This window comes from Bacillus rossius, chromosome 1, assembly GCF_032445375.1.
Source record: "Bacillus rossius redtenbacheri isolate Brsri chromosome 1, Brsri_v3, whole genome shotgun sequence".
Lineage (NCBI taxonomy): Eukaryota > Metazoa > Arthropoda > Insecta > Phasmatodea > Bacillidae > Bacillus > Bacillus rossius.
The window spans coordinates 370,119,801-370,135,903 of record NC_086330.1 but is presented as its reverse complement, the minus strand read 5'-3'; the positions used below and the strand labels follow the sequence as shown (position 1 = coordinate 370,135,903).

At 48.5% G+C, this 16,103-nt stretch overlaps 1 protein-coding gene across 1 annotated transcript in view; it reads left to right on the top strand.

Annotated features, from left to right (window-relative positions):
- The first annotated feature begins 2,600 nt into the window (after window positions 1-2,600).
- Window positions 2,601-16,103, top strand: part of LOC134528635 (serine/threonine-protein kinase Nek8-like) — a 51,280-nt gene continuing 37,777 nt past the window's right edge. Inside the window, exons 1-8 of the mRNA XM_063362431.1 lie at window positions 2,601-2,730; window positions 4,480-4,580; window positions 5,277-5,459; window positions 5,922-6,078; window positions 7,792-7,948; window positions 11,466-11,648; window positions 12,738-12,876; window positions 15,555-15,683. Coding sequence (XP_063218501.1) covers window positions 2,601-2,730; window positions 4,480-4,580; window positions 5,277-5,459; window positions 5,922-6,078; window positions 7,792-7,948; window positions 11,466-11,648; window positions 12,738-12,876; window positions 15,555-15,683 — 1,179 coding nt within the window. The remainder of the gene's footprint in view (window positions 2,731-4,479; window positions 4,581-5,276; window positions 5,460-5,921; window positions 6,079-7,791; window positions 7,949-11,465; window positions 11,649-12,737; window positions 12,877-15,554; window positions 15,684-16,103) is intronic.

Sequence of the window (16,103 nt, the reverse complement as noted above, 5' to 3'; positions counted from 1 at the left end):
AATACAATCTAATATCAAACAAAATATAAAAGTAATTTTTTACACAACGAAAAGAGTTTCCTGACCGGAAAATTGTTTTATTTAAAGCTTTCTAATTAAAAAAAAAAACTATTGTGTGCCAAGCAAAAAAGAAAATGTATATTGTTTAACTTAGTTTTGGTTTCATTGAAATGAAAACAATACGGCGAATTTTAAAATGTTATTGAAGTCGTTATTCACGCTAACTTAACGCCACGAAAAATCTTGTGATCGCTAGACCATGCTGTCATTAAGGGGGGGGGGAAATACTCAAATGTGAAATTTTTAGGGCGGTTAATAATACCGTTTTTCACCAGATTATAAAGTATGGAAACATATTTAGTGGAGCTGCAAGATTTCCATTCTGTGATAATAACCAAAAAGATTTTGTTTGAATAAAGTGGTTTAATTTTGGTTTGTTTTAAACATGCATCATGGTTATTTTAAATATACCAACATAAATAATTTAAGAAAATACTGCTTATCATATCTCTTCTTAGATTCAAAAATAGTTATTAGCCTACGGATTTAACAGTTCTTATTATACAGTGAATTATTATTGCTATTTTGTTTTTCAAATATTCCATTCAAATCTTGCTAAATATATTGTGGAAAGACAGAATTGTTTGAAGATAAGCTCTGAATGTGCAATTTTTTTTCTTACATGTAGTTCTGACAACAATTCAAGTAGGATTCAAGAATGTTAGTGGCAGTAACACTATTGCAAAGGAGGTATCGAGTTCAAAATTAATACATATCCCTTACATAACAGCAACGACGAGAAAATTTTTTTTTAAAACAAATGTGTGAGTGGATTCCACTCGCGACAGAAGTGAAATGTCTTGCTCATTAGTTACAGAAATTACTGATATTTTTTAATAGAACAAGAAATACTAATCAAGAATAGTAAGGACGCAGGTATGATATAAAATGAAATAACTCTTTTCCACACGAATAAATAAACTGTAGATTCTTTGAATTAAAAAAAAGTATTACAATTTTTTCTCGTACATTTAAAACAAACTTTTATTTTAAATATTTTTTTTTAATCTTAAAGCTTGCCAATAATTAGGTATTTTATGCAGCTTAACTAATATTGTCCAAATGGACGTATGTAGTCTGAGGTAGCTACGTGGCACGTGAAAGTGACAACATGGCATACGAATAGGACTCTAGCTCATTGCGGGGTGCTGTCATAACTTAGAAACACACAACTTAGAAACACGCAACTTAGAAACACATAACTTAGAATTTTCTAAGTTATGACTTTCTACGTTACGACGTTTCTAAGTTGTGTGGTTCTGCGTTGCGTGTTTCTAAGTTACGTGTTTCTAAGTTATGACAGTTATAAGTTGTGTGTTTCTAACTTGTGATAGTTCTAAGTTGTGACTTTCTACGTTACGACGTTTCTAAGTTGTGTGGTTCTGCGTTGCGTGTTTCTAAGTTATGTGTTTCTAAGTTATGACAGTTCTAAGTTGTGTGTTTCTAAGTTGTGACTTTCTACGTTTTGACGTTTCTAAGTTGTGTGGTTCTGCGTTGCGTGTTTCTAAGTTACGTGGATTTTTCCAAGTTTTCTAAGTTATGACAGTTCTAAGTTGTGACTTTCTAAGTTATGTGTGGTTCCCGCTCATTGCTACTTTGTTGCGCCACAGTCACCCACAGCTACACTCAGATCGAGAAATATTCACGCCTCGTATTTACACACTCGTGGACTCGTAACTATAATACTGTTTGTGGTTTATTTAATCAAATAATAATTCGTGACAAATAAATATCCATGTCAAACTAAAGCGTGAGGAGCATTATACCAGCAGAAATATTTAGTTACACAGCTAAAAAAAACTACTCATATAACACTATTTAACAATGCTGATTTACACAAGTAATTAAATTAATAATACATACATGAGAGAACAAAATGTTCTTTCCAATATGGCCCGTGGCACGGTGTACAACAGTAAACTCCAACCCCATTGTGCTCAAATACTCCCTAAAGTCGGGATGGAGTCAGGTGCAGGCAGGTCCCTATCCCTGCAGCATGGCGGGGTTCAACCTGAGCCGCACGCCGCCACGTGGAGCCCGCTCAAGGCTGCTCCAGCGATCACCGCCCGCACCAACGGCCCCGGAGAGGGGATAGCGCGTCGTCCACCCTCCAAGAAACAACAGTGCACATGAAAGAGCGCAAGAGAGCAAGTATGCTGCGTAATTTCTAACTTTCCCTGCCGTCTCCTCTCTCGGTCCCCCCCCCCCCCCACCACATACTTAGCTATTTCCCCTTATGCGATCGGATATTTTCGTAACGCTCGAAAATTCTTACCCCCTCAGCAAAGAAGTTTTTACTTTAAAAAATGGCGTGTGAGGCTGAGCCTTACTTTCTTCTAGTTTTACCGCTGTTGAGTGGCAAACATTATTTCAAGTCATAGGGGAAAAAAGATATGGCCGGCTGTTTCGCGTATATCGGTTAGGACACATGATGGTGGGTGTGAGGTTCCAGGTTGGATTCCCCACTGGGCACGGTGTCGCCTTGCCAACCACGGCTAACATTGCTACTGCCGACAGCACCAGCGGGGCAGGACGCGAGGATGAAGCCCCGCCGCCTGCTGCTGGCGTCCAGCCGAGCCCCCCACGTGACGGCCGCCGCTGCCTCCGCCCGGGAGGGCACCGCGGTGCTGCGCTACCAGTACGAGGCCTGCACCCTCGACCACATCCTGGGTGAGCAGTGCGGGGCCTCCACTTCAAACAAGGCACTGAACTGTAGGATCTTAAAACCTGGCTCCAGTCCTGTAAGCCCCACCGGCGGGTCAGACCTAGTCTCATTGCCTTGTCTTAACTCATTAGTAAACCCCACAGTTCTTCAACCTTCTCTCTTACTCCTGGAGCTCCACGCTAATCTCGCTGTGCGCCTCATCTCACACCCCAGGGCGCGTGGGCAGGCATCAACCTCGGCTTGTTCTTTCAAGGAATCCATCGGCACGGACGCTTGCTGGCCACAACGTTCCGGACTAGAAGCAAGTGCCATCGTAGCCACTCAAATTACCGTTTCATCGCAGAGGGAGGAGGTTTATGTACATGAGCATGTGGGCGCTGCATTAAAAACGGACGTGACTGCTACCTGACGCGTTTAACCTCCTTCGTTATCCTGTTCCAATGAGTGTCCACAGAGTGTCTGGCCTGGCTAAGGGGCCTGCAAAGCGTGGGTCAGTGAGGGTTCAGGCTAGGCTGCATAGCACTGTTCTCCAGCATGGGTGACGTCTCTCGGTGAACCATATGGGCCGAATGGTCCACGACTCGCATAGTAGGAGGTTGCTCTTACTGAGAGAGCAGGCGCCGGACAACACCATATAACCGTCACGCTGCCGGGAAACTTTCGCCACGTCTCTGCACTCTGCAGGAGACCGGTCCGCGTCAACATTACCTCAAAACAAATCTTTCCCTCGTAATTTTTGGTTTTCTCCAATTCGTCGTGCGCTTCTCAATGCTCGAAACCTTCTCCAGACATACGGTATTACTAAAAATACCTATCTTCGCGTGATTGAAGTTCGCCATTCTCTTTTTCTATCGATTATATGCACCTAACGTTGTATTTTCTCTGTTACGTTGTAGTGCTAAATGAAGGAGAAGTTGCTCCTCGTCAGAAATACTCTTTTTTTTTCTAAAAATCCATAGAAAACTTGAACAAAAAGTAGTGACACTGCTCGCCGGAAAGCAATATTGATCCAGGCCATTCACAGAGATATCGCACTGTGTTGGACGGTGCCGCGAAGATCTTACTATCACTGTTCGCCGCGACAGACAGCCGTCACTGTCCAGTGATTCGAGCCCGCGCCTGCGGATCACGCCCATGGCATCGTGCATGAACTAGCAGAGAGCACGGAGGAGAAACCTCCACGTCCCTGGGCGGCTTGCGACTCCTAGCAGATTCCATAGGGAGGAAGCTGTAGTAGGACCAGGCCTGGTATTGCTCGTCACTACCAAATAAGTGTGATAATGATCATTAAAGTGAAAAAACATCTTTAGCCGTTAGCCTTAGTTCCACGGATGACATCCCAGTTTCAAATTTGGCGCGTAACTGCAAGCAAAAGGTTCCTACATTCGCCATCGCACAACCTTTAAAGGCAGCACCCTGGTTATAGCATGTGCAAAAGTGAAATGCGAAGTGAAGCTTACTCACGACCTTTCAGTCCTTAATTCTACGAATGATGAAATATTTTTTAATTAAAACTTTAAATATCGCTCAAGTTCCCTTATAGATGGTTGCTTCCCTCCGAGAAAGCAGCGGAAAGAGATATTCACCACTAAATGAGGTCCTTACCTGTGGAAACATTATTTTGACTAGCCCCAAACCAAACACAAAGCTGCCTTCCTTCCGATCGCAGCTAAAGAGTTTGCGTTTGACATGGTCTAACGTCCGTCGTGCCGCGTCCTGGGGCTTGCTCTGACTTGGCTGGCGCCATGTTGCAGAGGAGGTCGCCCAAACACTCGGACAGAAGAAGGCGGAGGGCATCGCGATGCTCATGCACAGCTCCGACAGCGAGATATTCGTGTGTTCTCCCGGCGAGAAGGTGAGTCTGCTCCGTGCGGTGCGTGGCCAGAGTGCGGCATCCTTGGTGAGCAGTGTGCATTCATATGGACATTCACTCTCTTTCCAATGCGCCACTTCTGCCAGTAGCTCTATCTTTGTTCGGTGTGCTCTGTTGCCAGATATAGGACACAGAACGCGAACGTTTTATCACAACTTTGAGGAATAATGAATATTTTTTTATGTATTTGAAACATTGCATTATGTAAAATAGAAATAGAAATGAGATATTTTGGAACCAATATCCTTTTTGTATTCTATCAAGTGCATCATCTGCTCATATTTTGTTTTTTATTTCTAAGAAAATATAATTAAACCGTCATCTTAGTTTCAACCATTTTTGTTAAAAAAATTAAATTGTTGGTACTTTTGATTATAGCAGAAACATTTATGGACTGCCTTGTTATTAAATGTGACTGACTGCTACAAAATGTTTCTTCTGTAAAATATTAATTAATGTATAACGTTAATTTATTTTATTTCTGAATGGCTAAAACCGTAATAGTACTGTCAATAGACACTATTTTATGGACTTAGAAAATCAACAAATAACATAATTTGATATTGAATATTAATATGACTTAATTTTGCAATCTGGCAAGGGTTCGCTATTTACTCTGTACTACAATCTAAGCCTGAGGCACCATAGAAGCGGTACCTGTAGCGAGCGTGATGACAGGTGCTAAGCGTGGAGAGCGTGCAGTCGGACGTGAGCATGAGGGAGTTCCTTAGCCGCTTGGCGGGGCGACACCTGGACCCCGCGACCCCCGGCTGCCACATAGTCTTCCTGGCTGCTGCCCCCGCCGCCTCCCCCGCCGGGCATGGCGACCTCATCTGCCGCCAGCTGCAGCTGCTGCTCGGGGTGAGTGAGCATGTGGTGTCCGCGAGGCGATGGCCCTGCCGCAGGTGACCGTGGGCATGTGCAAGGACTTGCTAAGGAGCCTCAGGGTCATTTTCCCATTCAGCTGTACCTGGACCTTCACGTGTTGAGCGACAAGCTGCAGGAGAGTGCCCATGATGGTGTTTGCAGGTGCCCATGATGGTTTGTACTGGTGACTGTGGGAATGAGCAAGGACTTGCTAGGGAACCTCAGGGTCATTTTCTCCAGTGAGCTGAACCTGTACCTTCACATGTTGAGCGACAAGCTGCAGGAGAGTGCCTATGATGGTGTGTGCTGGTGACCATGGGCATGAGCAAGAACTTGCTAGGGAGCCCCGGGGACATCTTCTCCAGTGAGCTGTACCTGGACCCTCGCGTGCTGAGCGACAAGCTGCAGGAGAGTGCCCATGGTGGTGTGTGCTGGTGCCCATGATGGTGTGTGCAGGTGACCGTGGGCATGAGCAAGGACTTGCTAGGGAGCCCCGGGGATCTCTTCTCCAGTGATCTTTACCTGGACCCTCGCGTGCTGAGCGACAAGCTACAAGAGAGTGCCTATGCTGACCAGCTGCAAGGCTACGAGAAGTTGCGCACCGTGGGCAAAGGTATGGCACCTGCCCTCCCCCCTTCACTCACTCTCTTGAGTGTACTCTCATGGCGACTCGTGCCACCTCTTGCCCCCTCATGGTAACTCAAGTCACTTCTTGCACCTCTGAATGTGGCTTCAGCAATGACTCTTTGTTTGTCATTATCAGTGGATGTGGACAGTGCTATGTGTTTGGTTCAAAACCTTTAACTGTATGTTAAGTTTATTTTTGCTGCAGTACATATATGTATTATTGTACTACGAGTAACAATATTTTAGTAGCTGAAAGTGAGGTCAAAACATGTGAGGAAATATTATCATTGTTATAGTTGGAAGTGGGCTTGACTCCTTTTTGGAGAATGGGCCTGTTGCTGATGTGTCAGAGCTGTTTCTGGCTCTAGTATCCGAGACAGAATCCACCAGCATCGTGGAAAGGGTGCATGCTGAGAATATAGCCTATCGACACCTCTGACCTTGACACTCTGCCTTCTCGTGGTACCAAGGATGCTTACCAAAGAGGGCTCTACCCCAGCCTCAGGCATCCTCACATGTCTGAAGTGATACCGGAAATGGTGTACAAGGTGAACTTGTGAGATACAGCAGATGTGATTGAAACCTATCCTTTCAGAAGGTTAGACTACCGAGCCTTGTTGCCATTAAGTATCAAAATCCTAGTTTCCACGTGGGGTATCAGGCTAAGGTAATAGAGATTAACGGACGATCTCTTTGTCACGCCCGTCTCTGGGCCTTAATCTGCTGTAAACACTCTGAGATGTGGTACTTGTAATCGGTGGAATATCCGAGGCATGCCATAGTGATCCAACGTTTGCAGGTTATCTACAGTTGTAAGCTAACGGTCAGGAAAGCCTACTAGTGACTCGAAAATTGGGAGTAATGCTGGCTGATCACTGGTCCCCATTGAGGTCTAAGGTCAGTTGTTGGACTCGCACTGGCAGTCTGAGGGGTCTTCATTCCTATGAAGGTCAACATGGCGAGCGGCGAAACATCTCCGATACCAGTCTGGACAGCTATTATAGGATACCTAGGTCCTCGACCGACTGGCTGATTGAAGAGTCTCGGGTTGATAGAGAGAGATTTGGGTATAGGCACCAGTCAGTGCTAAGTGTTGGGACTCTTCACTAGGACCACCTGCTGGTTAGCTGATTGGTTTCAATGTTGGGATGAGTTCCTTCAGCCTCTCAGCATAGTTTAGTCTCCAACTGCCTCGAAATCGTGACGAAATGGAGTATCCACTTAACAAAATTGCTCTTGAGCTCATGTGTCGCCTGCGATTCTGCCCCGCAAGAGGCACAGTAAAGAAACTAGCGTCAAATTTGTGTCGAAGGTTGTGTTTGTTGTTATAGTTACTAAGTGCATTGCTTTCATTGCTGGAGAGCTTATGGAAGGCTTATCTGAAGTTAAAAGCACAGCCACTATTGGAGGAGCCAGCACCAGGTTTAAACTAAGCTCTGGACCACACCGCTGGAACCTAAAACTCGGGAGACTTGTGTGGGGTTCGAACTCCGACCTTAAGAGCGATAGCGAGCATCTAACTTCTCCACTGAGACCACATATATTACAGTTAGTCAATGTACAGAAAGTTTACTGAACTCACGTGAGATAATAACGACTATGAGGACTCGCTGTTAATGCAGTGTCCAAGCGGTTCATGTTCATGTCTTTTGGACGGAGGCGGCCCTCGAGGTCACGTGAGCCAGGGGTTGGGTCGCAGGGGCGTTCGGCGTGGCGGTGCTGTACCGGAGGACGGCGGACGACTCGCTGGTGGTGATGAAGCAGGTGAACATGACGGAGCTGACGGCGGCCGAGCGGCAGATGGCGCTCAACGAGGTGCAGGTGTTGGCGCTGCTGCACCACCCCAACATCATCAGGTGCGCTGTCACACATCCGTCCGGTGCATCGCCTTTCACATTCTTCAGTGTTTACACTTTTCAACTTGCTTGTGAAAATACTTAATTGCAGTTTTTCATTGTTAGATGACTAAGTCACATTGTCCAATGGTTTTTGTGTGCATAAAAATGATAACGCAGTACTAAAATGATTAAATATTTCATGTTTAAATGCCACGCTACTGGCTACTTCGTGTTCTTGTTGGAATTTTATTTACACGTTTCTTGAATTTAAACAATGCAGCCTATCTGACATAAAGCCGTCTATAGAAAGCAAGGGCCAGGGGGCAAATCATATTGTCGGACTTTTAAAACCCCACAGTTAAAAAAATAAAGTCTAAACAGTATGTGAGGTTATGTTCCTGTAAGTATAATTTATTTACATTTTAAATTATTACATTTTTATTTAATAAATAATAAATATAATAAATTGTAATAAACATCCAGCCTATATTATTGATTTTAATCAATAATTGAAATTGATCTCAATTATTTTACTAATTTAAATAATTATTTTATAGATTGTTTATATTAATATTGAACACTGAGTTTTTATTTAATTTGTTTTTTTTAATTTGATTGACTTTATACTTTACTAACAATATTTATAGTATCACTCCAGTCATATAATTTTACTTCTATTAACTATTTGCTTGCAAAACTACTGTAATTTTATTTACTACACCAACTAAAAATAACTTATAACGCGTGTAAATAAGTACACCACACCTATTTTTTTTTATTTATCGTGAGCCCGATGGAGAAGTATTTGATACTCTTTTTTTTTGTGAATTACCAAAACCGCTGATACAACTGACTTTCATTTATAAACAGATGCCTAAACACCAATTTCCATGTTTCTAACTACAAAAATTACAAAACTTCCATAGAAACTTTCATCCCATGTTCAACTCTCTTAGCGGACATGAATTTTCAGTGCTCACCTACATAATATAAGGCACTCCTATGCATTATGTCATGCTTCTGGCCTCGCCGGTTTAAGCTGTGCGTTGCCTGTCAGTCAGCGAGTCAGTTCGGGGGCCTGCTTTCCTTGTACACAGTTCATCGGCACATTACACGTCAATATCGTGTTAAAGAGAATGCAATGGTAAAACAATCAGTAATAAGCTTCTCCATAGAAAAAAAAAATACCATTAGGCGATTATGTTAAAAAAAAGTCTTAAACTTACTTTGTATCCGTGATACGAACCTATTAAAATAAACCTCACTGAAACGCGAACTGCAACCCTCTAGAGAAGAGGCAATGAAAACCAGCAGAAAGGAAACTCCGAACCAGCAGCTCGGTGGAGCGCCCTGGCGGCCGAGGAGGTCACGTCTGCCCTGGTCACAGTGGAGCGCCATGGTGGCAGAGGGTCGAGGTCACGTCTGCCCTGGTACAGTGGAGCGCCCTGGCGGCAGAGGGTCGAGGTCACGTCTGCCCTGGTACAGTGGAGCGCCCTGGCGGCAGAGGGTCGAGGTCACGTCTGCCCTGGTACAGTGGAGCGCCCTGGCGGCAGAGGGTCGAGGTCACGTCTGCCCTGGTACAGTGGAGCGCCCTGGCGGCAGAGGGTCGAGGTCACGTCTGCCCTGGTACAGTGGAGCGCCCTGGCGGCAGAGGGTAGAGATCACGTCTGCCCTGGTACAGTGGAGCGCCCTGGCGGCAGAGGGTCGAGGTCACGTCTGCCCTGGTACAGTGGAGCGCCCTGGCGGCAGAGGGTCGAGGTCACGTCTGCCCTGGTACAGTGGAGCGCCCTGGCGGCAGAGGGTAGAGATCACGTCTGACCTGGTACAGTGGAGCGCCCTGGCGGCAGAGGGTCGAGGTCACGTCTGCCCTGGTACAGTGGAGCGCCCTGGCGGCAGAGGGTCGAGGTCACGTCTGCCCTGGTACAGTGGAGCGCCCTGGCGGCAGAGGGTAGAGATCACGTCTGCCCTGGTACAGTGGAGCGCCCTGGCGGCAGAGGGTCGAGGTCACGTCTGCCCTGGTACAGTGGAGCGCCCTGGCGGCAGAGGGTCGAGGTCACGTCTGCCCTGGTACAGTGGAGCGCCCTGGCGGCAGAGGGTCGAGGTCACGTCTGCCCTGGTACAGTGGAGCGCCCTGGCGGCAGAGGGTCGAGGTCACGTCTGCCCTGGTACAGTGGAGCGCCCTGGCGGCAGAGGGTCGAGGTCACGTCTGCCCTGGTACAGTGGAGCGCCCTGGCGGCAGAGGGTCGAGGTCACGTCTGCCCTGGTACAGTGGAGCGCCCTGGCGGCAGAGGGTCGAGGTCACGTCTGCCCTGGTACAGTGGAGCGCCCTGGCGGCAGAGGGTCGAGGTCACGTCTGCCCTGGTACAGTGGAGCGCCCTGGCGGCAGAGGGTCGAGGTCACGTCTGCCCTGGTACAGTGGAGCGCCCTGGCGGCAGAGGGTCGAGGTCACGTCTGCCCTGGTACAGTGGAGCGCCCTGGCGGCAGAGGGTCGAGGTCACGTCTGCCCTGGTACAGTGGAGCGCCCTGGCGGCAGAGGGTCGAGGTCACGTCTGCCCTGGTACAGTGGAGCGCCCTGGCGGCAGAGGGTCGAGGTCACGTCTGCCCTGGTACAGTGGAGCGCCCTGGCGGCAGAGGGTCGAGGTCACGTCTGCCCTGGTACAGTGGAGCGCCCTGGCGGCAGAGGGTAGAGGTCACGTCTGCCCTGGTACAGTGGAGCGCCCTGGCGGCAGAGGGTCGAGGTCACGTCTGCCCCGGTACAGTGGAGCGCCCTGGCGGCAGAGGGTCGAGGTCACGTCTGCCCCGGTACAGTGGAGCGCCCTGGCGGCAGAGGGTCGAGGTCACGTCTGCCCCGGTACAGTGGAGCGCCCTGGCGGCAGAGGGTCGAGGTCACGTCTGCCCCGGTACAGTGGAGCGCCCTGGCGGCAGAGGGTCGAGGTCACGTCTGCCCCGGTACAGTGGAGCGCCCTGGCGGCAGAGGGTCGAGGTCACGTCTGCCCCGGTACAGTGGAGCGCCCTGGCGGCAGAGGGTCGAGGTCACGTCTGCCCCGGTACAGTGGAGCGCCCTGGCGGCAGAGGGTCGAGGTCACGTCTGCCCCGGTACAGTGGAGCGCCCTGGCGGCAGAGGGTCGAGGTCACGTCTGCCCCGGTACAGTGGAGCGCCCTGGCGGCAGAGGGTCGAGGTCACGTCTGCCCCGGTACAGTGGAGCGCCCTGGTGGCAGAGGGTCGAGGTCACGTCTGCCCCGGTACAGTGGAGCGCCCTGGTGGCAGAGGGTCGAGGTCACGTCTGCCCCGGTACAGTGGAGCGCCCTGTTGGCAGAGGGTCGAGGTCACGTCTGCCCCGGTACAGTGGAGCGCCCTGGCGGCAGAGGGTCGAGGTCACGTCTGCCCCGGTACAGTGGAGCGCCCTGGCGGCAGAGGGTCGAGGTCACGTCTGCCCTGGTACAGTGGAGCGCCCTGGTGGCAGAGGGTCGAGGTCACGTCTGCCCCGGTACAGTGGAGCGCTACAGAGGCCCGTGACCCCGGCTCGTGCCGCAGGTACCTGGGCAGCTTCGAGCTGGACGGCGTGCTGATGATCGAGATGGAGTACGCGGACGGAGGGACGCTGGCCGAGCGGCTGGCCCAGGCGGAGAGTCGTCTCGGCGAGCTGGAGATAGTCACCATGTTCGGCCAGATCGTGGCCGCCATCCGCTACATGCACGACCACAACATCCTGCACAGGTGGGTCCCTGCAGTCCGCGCGGCGGTGCTCGGCACCTACCCGCCATCACCTCCTAGAGACGTCCGAGTGGTGTCTGTCCAAGTACTCAAGGTTCCAGCGTTCCATTTTCTAACTGTATTACGTGGAGAGTGAAAAAGAGTAAAACGCGTGTTTTCATGATTCATTCTCGAAAGCATTTTAGGGACATACGTTACACTTTTATCTTCGTTTCTCCGTTTGAGGTGTCATTGTTACCGTTGGAATCTCACAGTTGCCCTGTGCACGACGAGAAGACTGCGCGCCAGCTCAGAGGCGACACCGCGCTAGAAGCACCAGCGAGTGTCCTGCTTATAATCCCGCCTCGCTGACACATACACATCCCTGATTTGGCGGATTTTTTCTTTATAAAAACAAAAAATTAGTAAATTTTTGGCAAATTTTGAGACATTTTTTTTTGGCAAATTTCGACAAAAATTTAAGGCCAAACGTCAAGGTCAATGTAAAAGGTCGAGGGGATACAAGATAGCCGCCGTGACGTCACAATCCGAGATAGCGGACCACATCACTCCACTCTCTGGCTCCTGCGCCCAAATGCCTATTTACGTACATGCTACTTATAATTTTTTTAATATACAGTTGTTTTTAGTTAAAAGTGTAGTTGTAAAATGCCTTCAATTGCAAAAAGATAAATAATCTGTGTTGATACATTTTATAATATGTGAGGTGACTGCAAAAAAATATATTTATTCCAGTTAACTCATTTGTCAAAATGTCATGACTGCTCTCTGCCTCTTATTCTACAGTTTATGTTTGTCCACTTGTGATGTGCTTCACTTTGTTTTGTTCGCACTTTTATTTTTTATTTTGATACACCTTAAGTCCTCTATAAATGTTTACTTAATTTGCGCTTTGTTTGAAACTGTGTAACGTGTGTACCTTCGTACACAATCAGAATCGTCTTTGCCCCTAACGTGTCTGTGGATACCGCCCGCGCAACACTGGGCGCGGGGGGGCTTTGAACGCTGCGGCTGGTGACACCCGTGACAACTGCACTCCGCTCTTCGCCAGACACGCCTGATGCTCAGCCCAGGGTGTTGTGACTGCCGCAGGGACCTGAAAACTGCCAACGTCTTCCTCACCAAGGACAGCACCATCAAAGTGGGTGACTTCGGCATATCGAAGATGATGACGACGCGCGGCCAGGCGCAGACCGTGCTCGGCACGCCGTACTACATCAGCCCCGAGATGGTACGGCAAGTGCCTCCCCTCCAGTGCTGGCTCTCGTGCAGGGCGTCACGTGCGTGCCGCGTGCAGGGTGGCGAGAGGGGGGCCTAGCACGGCGCCGAGTCCTGGCGCCCCGCTCTCCGACCAGGAGACACCAGCAACTTTGGGTTCACGTTGACAGAAGTTTCTGTGCCGGGGGAAAAAAAAATATTGGTTGTCTGTAAAGTCGGTTTACGGACGATAGTTTAACGTGACAACGTCATAACAAAACATTAATGAAATGATTGCATACTTTTATGAATAAAATTGAATCATTTTTATTGAATTCTCACTATTTTGTATGGATACAAAGAAGGAGTGGAATGAAATCTACAATTTAATTGATAAATTTACTTTTATTTGCACTCATTAATTCAAATATGTTTATTACTTTAACGAAGAGATTATTTTAACTATAACTTTTATAAATGTTTGCTATTTAACTTCTTCCAATCTGTGTTATTCTGTTAAGGATAGGACGATGACAGGAAAAGTAGGAAACGAATGGGAGTGTTTCAAGTTTAATGTGCCTCGAAAAAGTCAAATCGATGGTTGTTCCAATCGAGTGGAAGAGAGATAGATGCGGCTTAAGCGTACATTGTGCGTAACGGGACACCGCGTAACGGGACAATGTGCATAACGGGACACTTTTTCGTGCGTGCAGCCGGCGTTCGTCGATTTATTAGACGTTGTCACGTCAAAAACACAACCGTGACTGGGGAACTGAAGGGGAAAAAAAATAACATTTGAAAATTTGGATGGTGATATAGTCTTTGTATTAAAAAATATATATTTGTATGTTTTAAACATTTTCTAGAAACAAATTGTTTTTTCAAAGAACTGGATATCAGTTGTTTTTAATGGTCATCGTCACAATGACTTCTTTCTTCTCACACAATAGTCAAATTTTTCGACCACACATATCTACGAGAACTTAGCTAGGTATTTATTTAGAAGGGTTATAAGCTGCATGTGTAATAATGGGTATATGTTGACGTCGTACCGACGCTACCTTCAGCCGGTTCTCACCCGATCAGCGACCCTCCCGTTCGGAGCGCGCCCCAGCCACATCCGGAACGAGTCAAGTGAGGGATTCGCTACCTGACCTACGTAACAATTAAAACATAAGATGCTAATTACCAGGATATTTGTCAGTGCCATTAAATGAAATCCTGGATCTCATCAGTGTTAATGCTTGTAAACAACAGTCTTCCATGTGACTATATTTTCAAACAGTTAATTATTAGTGATAGAAATATTAAGCCCTCAGCAAACAGTTTCCAGGTACTAATTTTTAATTAAGTACCTGGAAGGATGTATTATATAAAATTATAACTTTAAGATAAAATAAAGGTGTTGGCGCGCGGCACGGGGGGGGGGGGGGGGGGGGACGAGTCCTCCCACCCCCGCGTGGCGGTCATCTTCGGCAGTCTCCGAACACTCGCGGCCGGGGCGGACGTGTGTCCCGTGAGTAGCTTACATTTTAAATGCACCGATAAGTCTTTATGTACAGTAAGTAAATATATGACAACCTCGCTTTACCGCTGCTCACGTGTCCCCGGACCATTTTCGGCAGAGCCGGGCCTATCCCGACCGCCTTAACAAACACCCCGCGCAACCGCGTCACGGGTTAACTCACGGTACTGGCCGCCTCCGGTAACCATACCGACCCGCGAGACTGCCGCGGAGATTAGGGAAGTTTGAGTAACGTAACCATGTAGTGCTATGTAGTGATATGTCATAAACGTGTACCAGTGCTGTGTGTCAAGCGTGCATAACGGCGCATTATTAAAATAATTCAGTCCAACTCGTGTGTAATTTCAGTGTCACATGTATAGGTATGCAGTCTCCTACACTGCCTAGGGCGCATCCTGTATCCACTCAGTAAGCCAATCACCACCGTAAGCCGACGTGCCTGGCGGGGCACGCTGGGGCAGCGAGCCCACGAACCTCCTCACGGTCTAGTTCTTCCAAGCTAGCCTGGCGCCCACCGGACAACGAATCTAAAGCTACGCCCTTAGCCCGCTAGGCATTACCCGTAACTATTCCATAGGGACGGGTGGCGGCAATGTGAGCTGTGAAGGTATTAGATCCCTCTTATTTCTTTAGGCAATACAAGGTTTTTCTGAGGAGTACCCCCTCTTTCCTGCACTGCTGCGCGCTGTTCGCTCGGTACACCATGTCCGAGTGTCCGAGTGTCCGAGTGTTCGTGTGTTCGACTGTCCGAGTATGCGAGTGTCCGAGTGTGTGAGTGTTTGAGTGTGCGAGTGTTTGAGTGTGCGAGTGTGAGAGAGTCCGAGTGTGAGAGTGTGCGAATGTCCGAGTGTCCGAGTGTGCGAGTGTCCGAGTATCCTAGAGTGAGAGTGTCCGAGTATCCGAGTGTAGGAGTGCCCGAGTGTCCGAGTGTCAGAGTGTGCGAGTGTGCAAGTGTCCGGGTGCCCGTGTGTGCGTGTGTCCGAGTATCCTAGAGTGAGAGTGTCCGAGTATCCGAGTGTAGGAGTGTCCGAGTGTCCGAGTGTGCGAGTGTCCGAGTATCCTAGAGTGTGAGTGTCCGAGTGTGTCCGAGTGTGTCAGAGTGTGTCAGAGTGTCCGAGTGTGTCAGTGTGTCAGAGAGTGTCAGAGAGTGTCAGAGTGTCCGAGTGTCCGGGTGTCCGTGTGCGCAGTGCGAGGGCAAGCAGTACGACCAGAAGTCGGACATCTGGGCGCTGGGCTGCATCCTCTACGAGATGGCGTGCCTGCAGAAGACCTTCGAGGGCTCCAACCTGCCGGCGCTCGTCAACAAGATCATGAAGGTTCGCGCCGTGCGACTCCCAGCATGCTCTCGTCCGTCTGACAGGGATCCCATCATCGCCCGAGTGCCGAGACTTGGCATCGCACCCCGAGGCCCGTGGAGGAGTCCCAGGTCGCCTATTTGCGACCCACAACCTCCTGGTTTGGCCTAGATTAATTTTGTTGTGGCGTTTTTATTTATTTTTCTAATGTGACCTTGAATATTTAAATTTAATTTCGTGTGGTGACTTTACTTTAAACTAGTTGTGTTCTCCAGCCCTCCCTTTAAGTTTAAGTTTAAAACGGGGGAGGGGGGAGTGAATTTTAGGTTAAGCTGAGCAGTTGGCCTTGGCTTCTCAGGTTGTCGTTAGTGCCATGCTTCCTCGCGTCCGGTCGCTCCGTGCGTCTCGCGCGGGCGGCCAATCAGAGCAGCGCTCCTCACC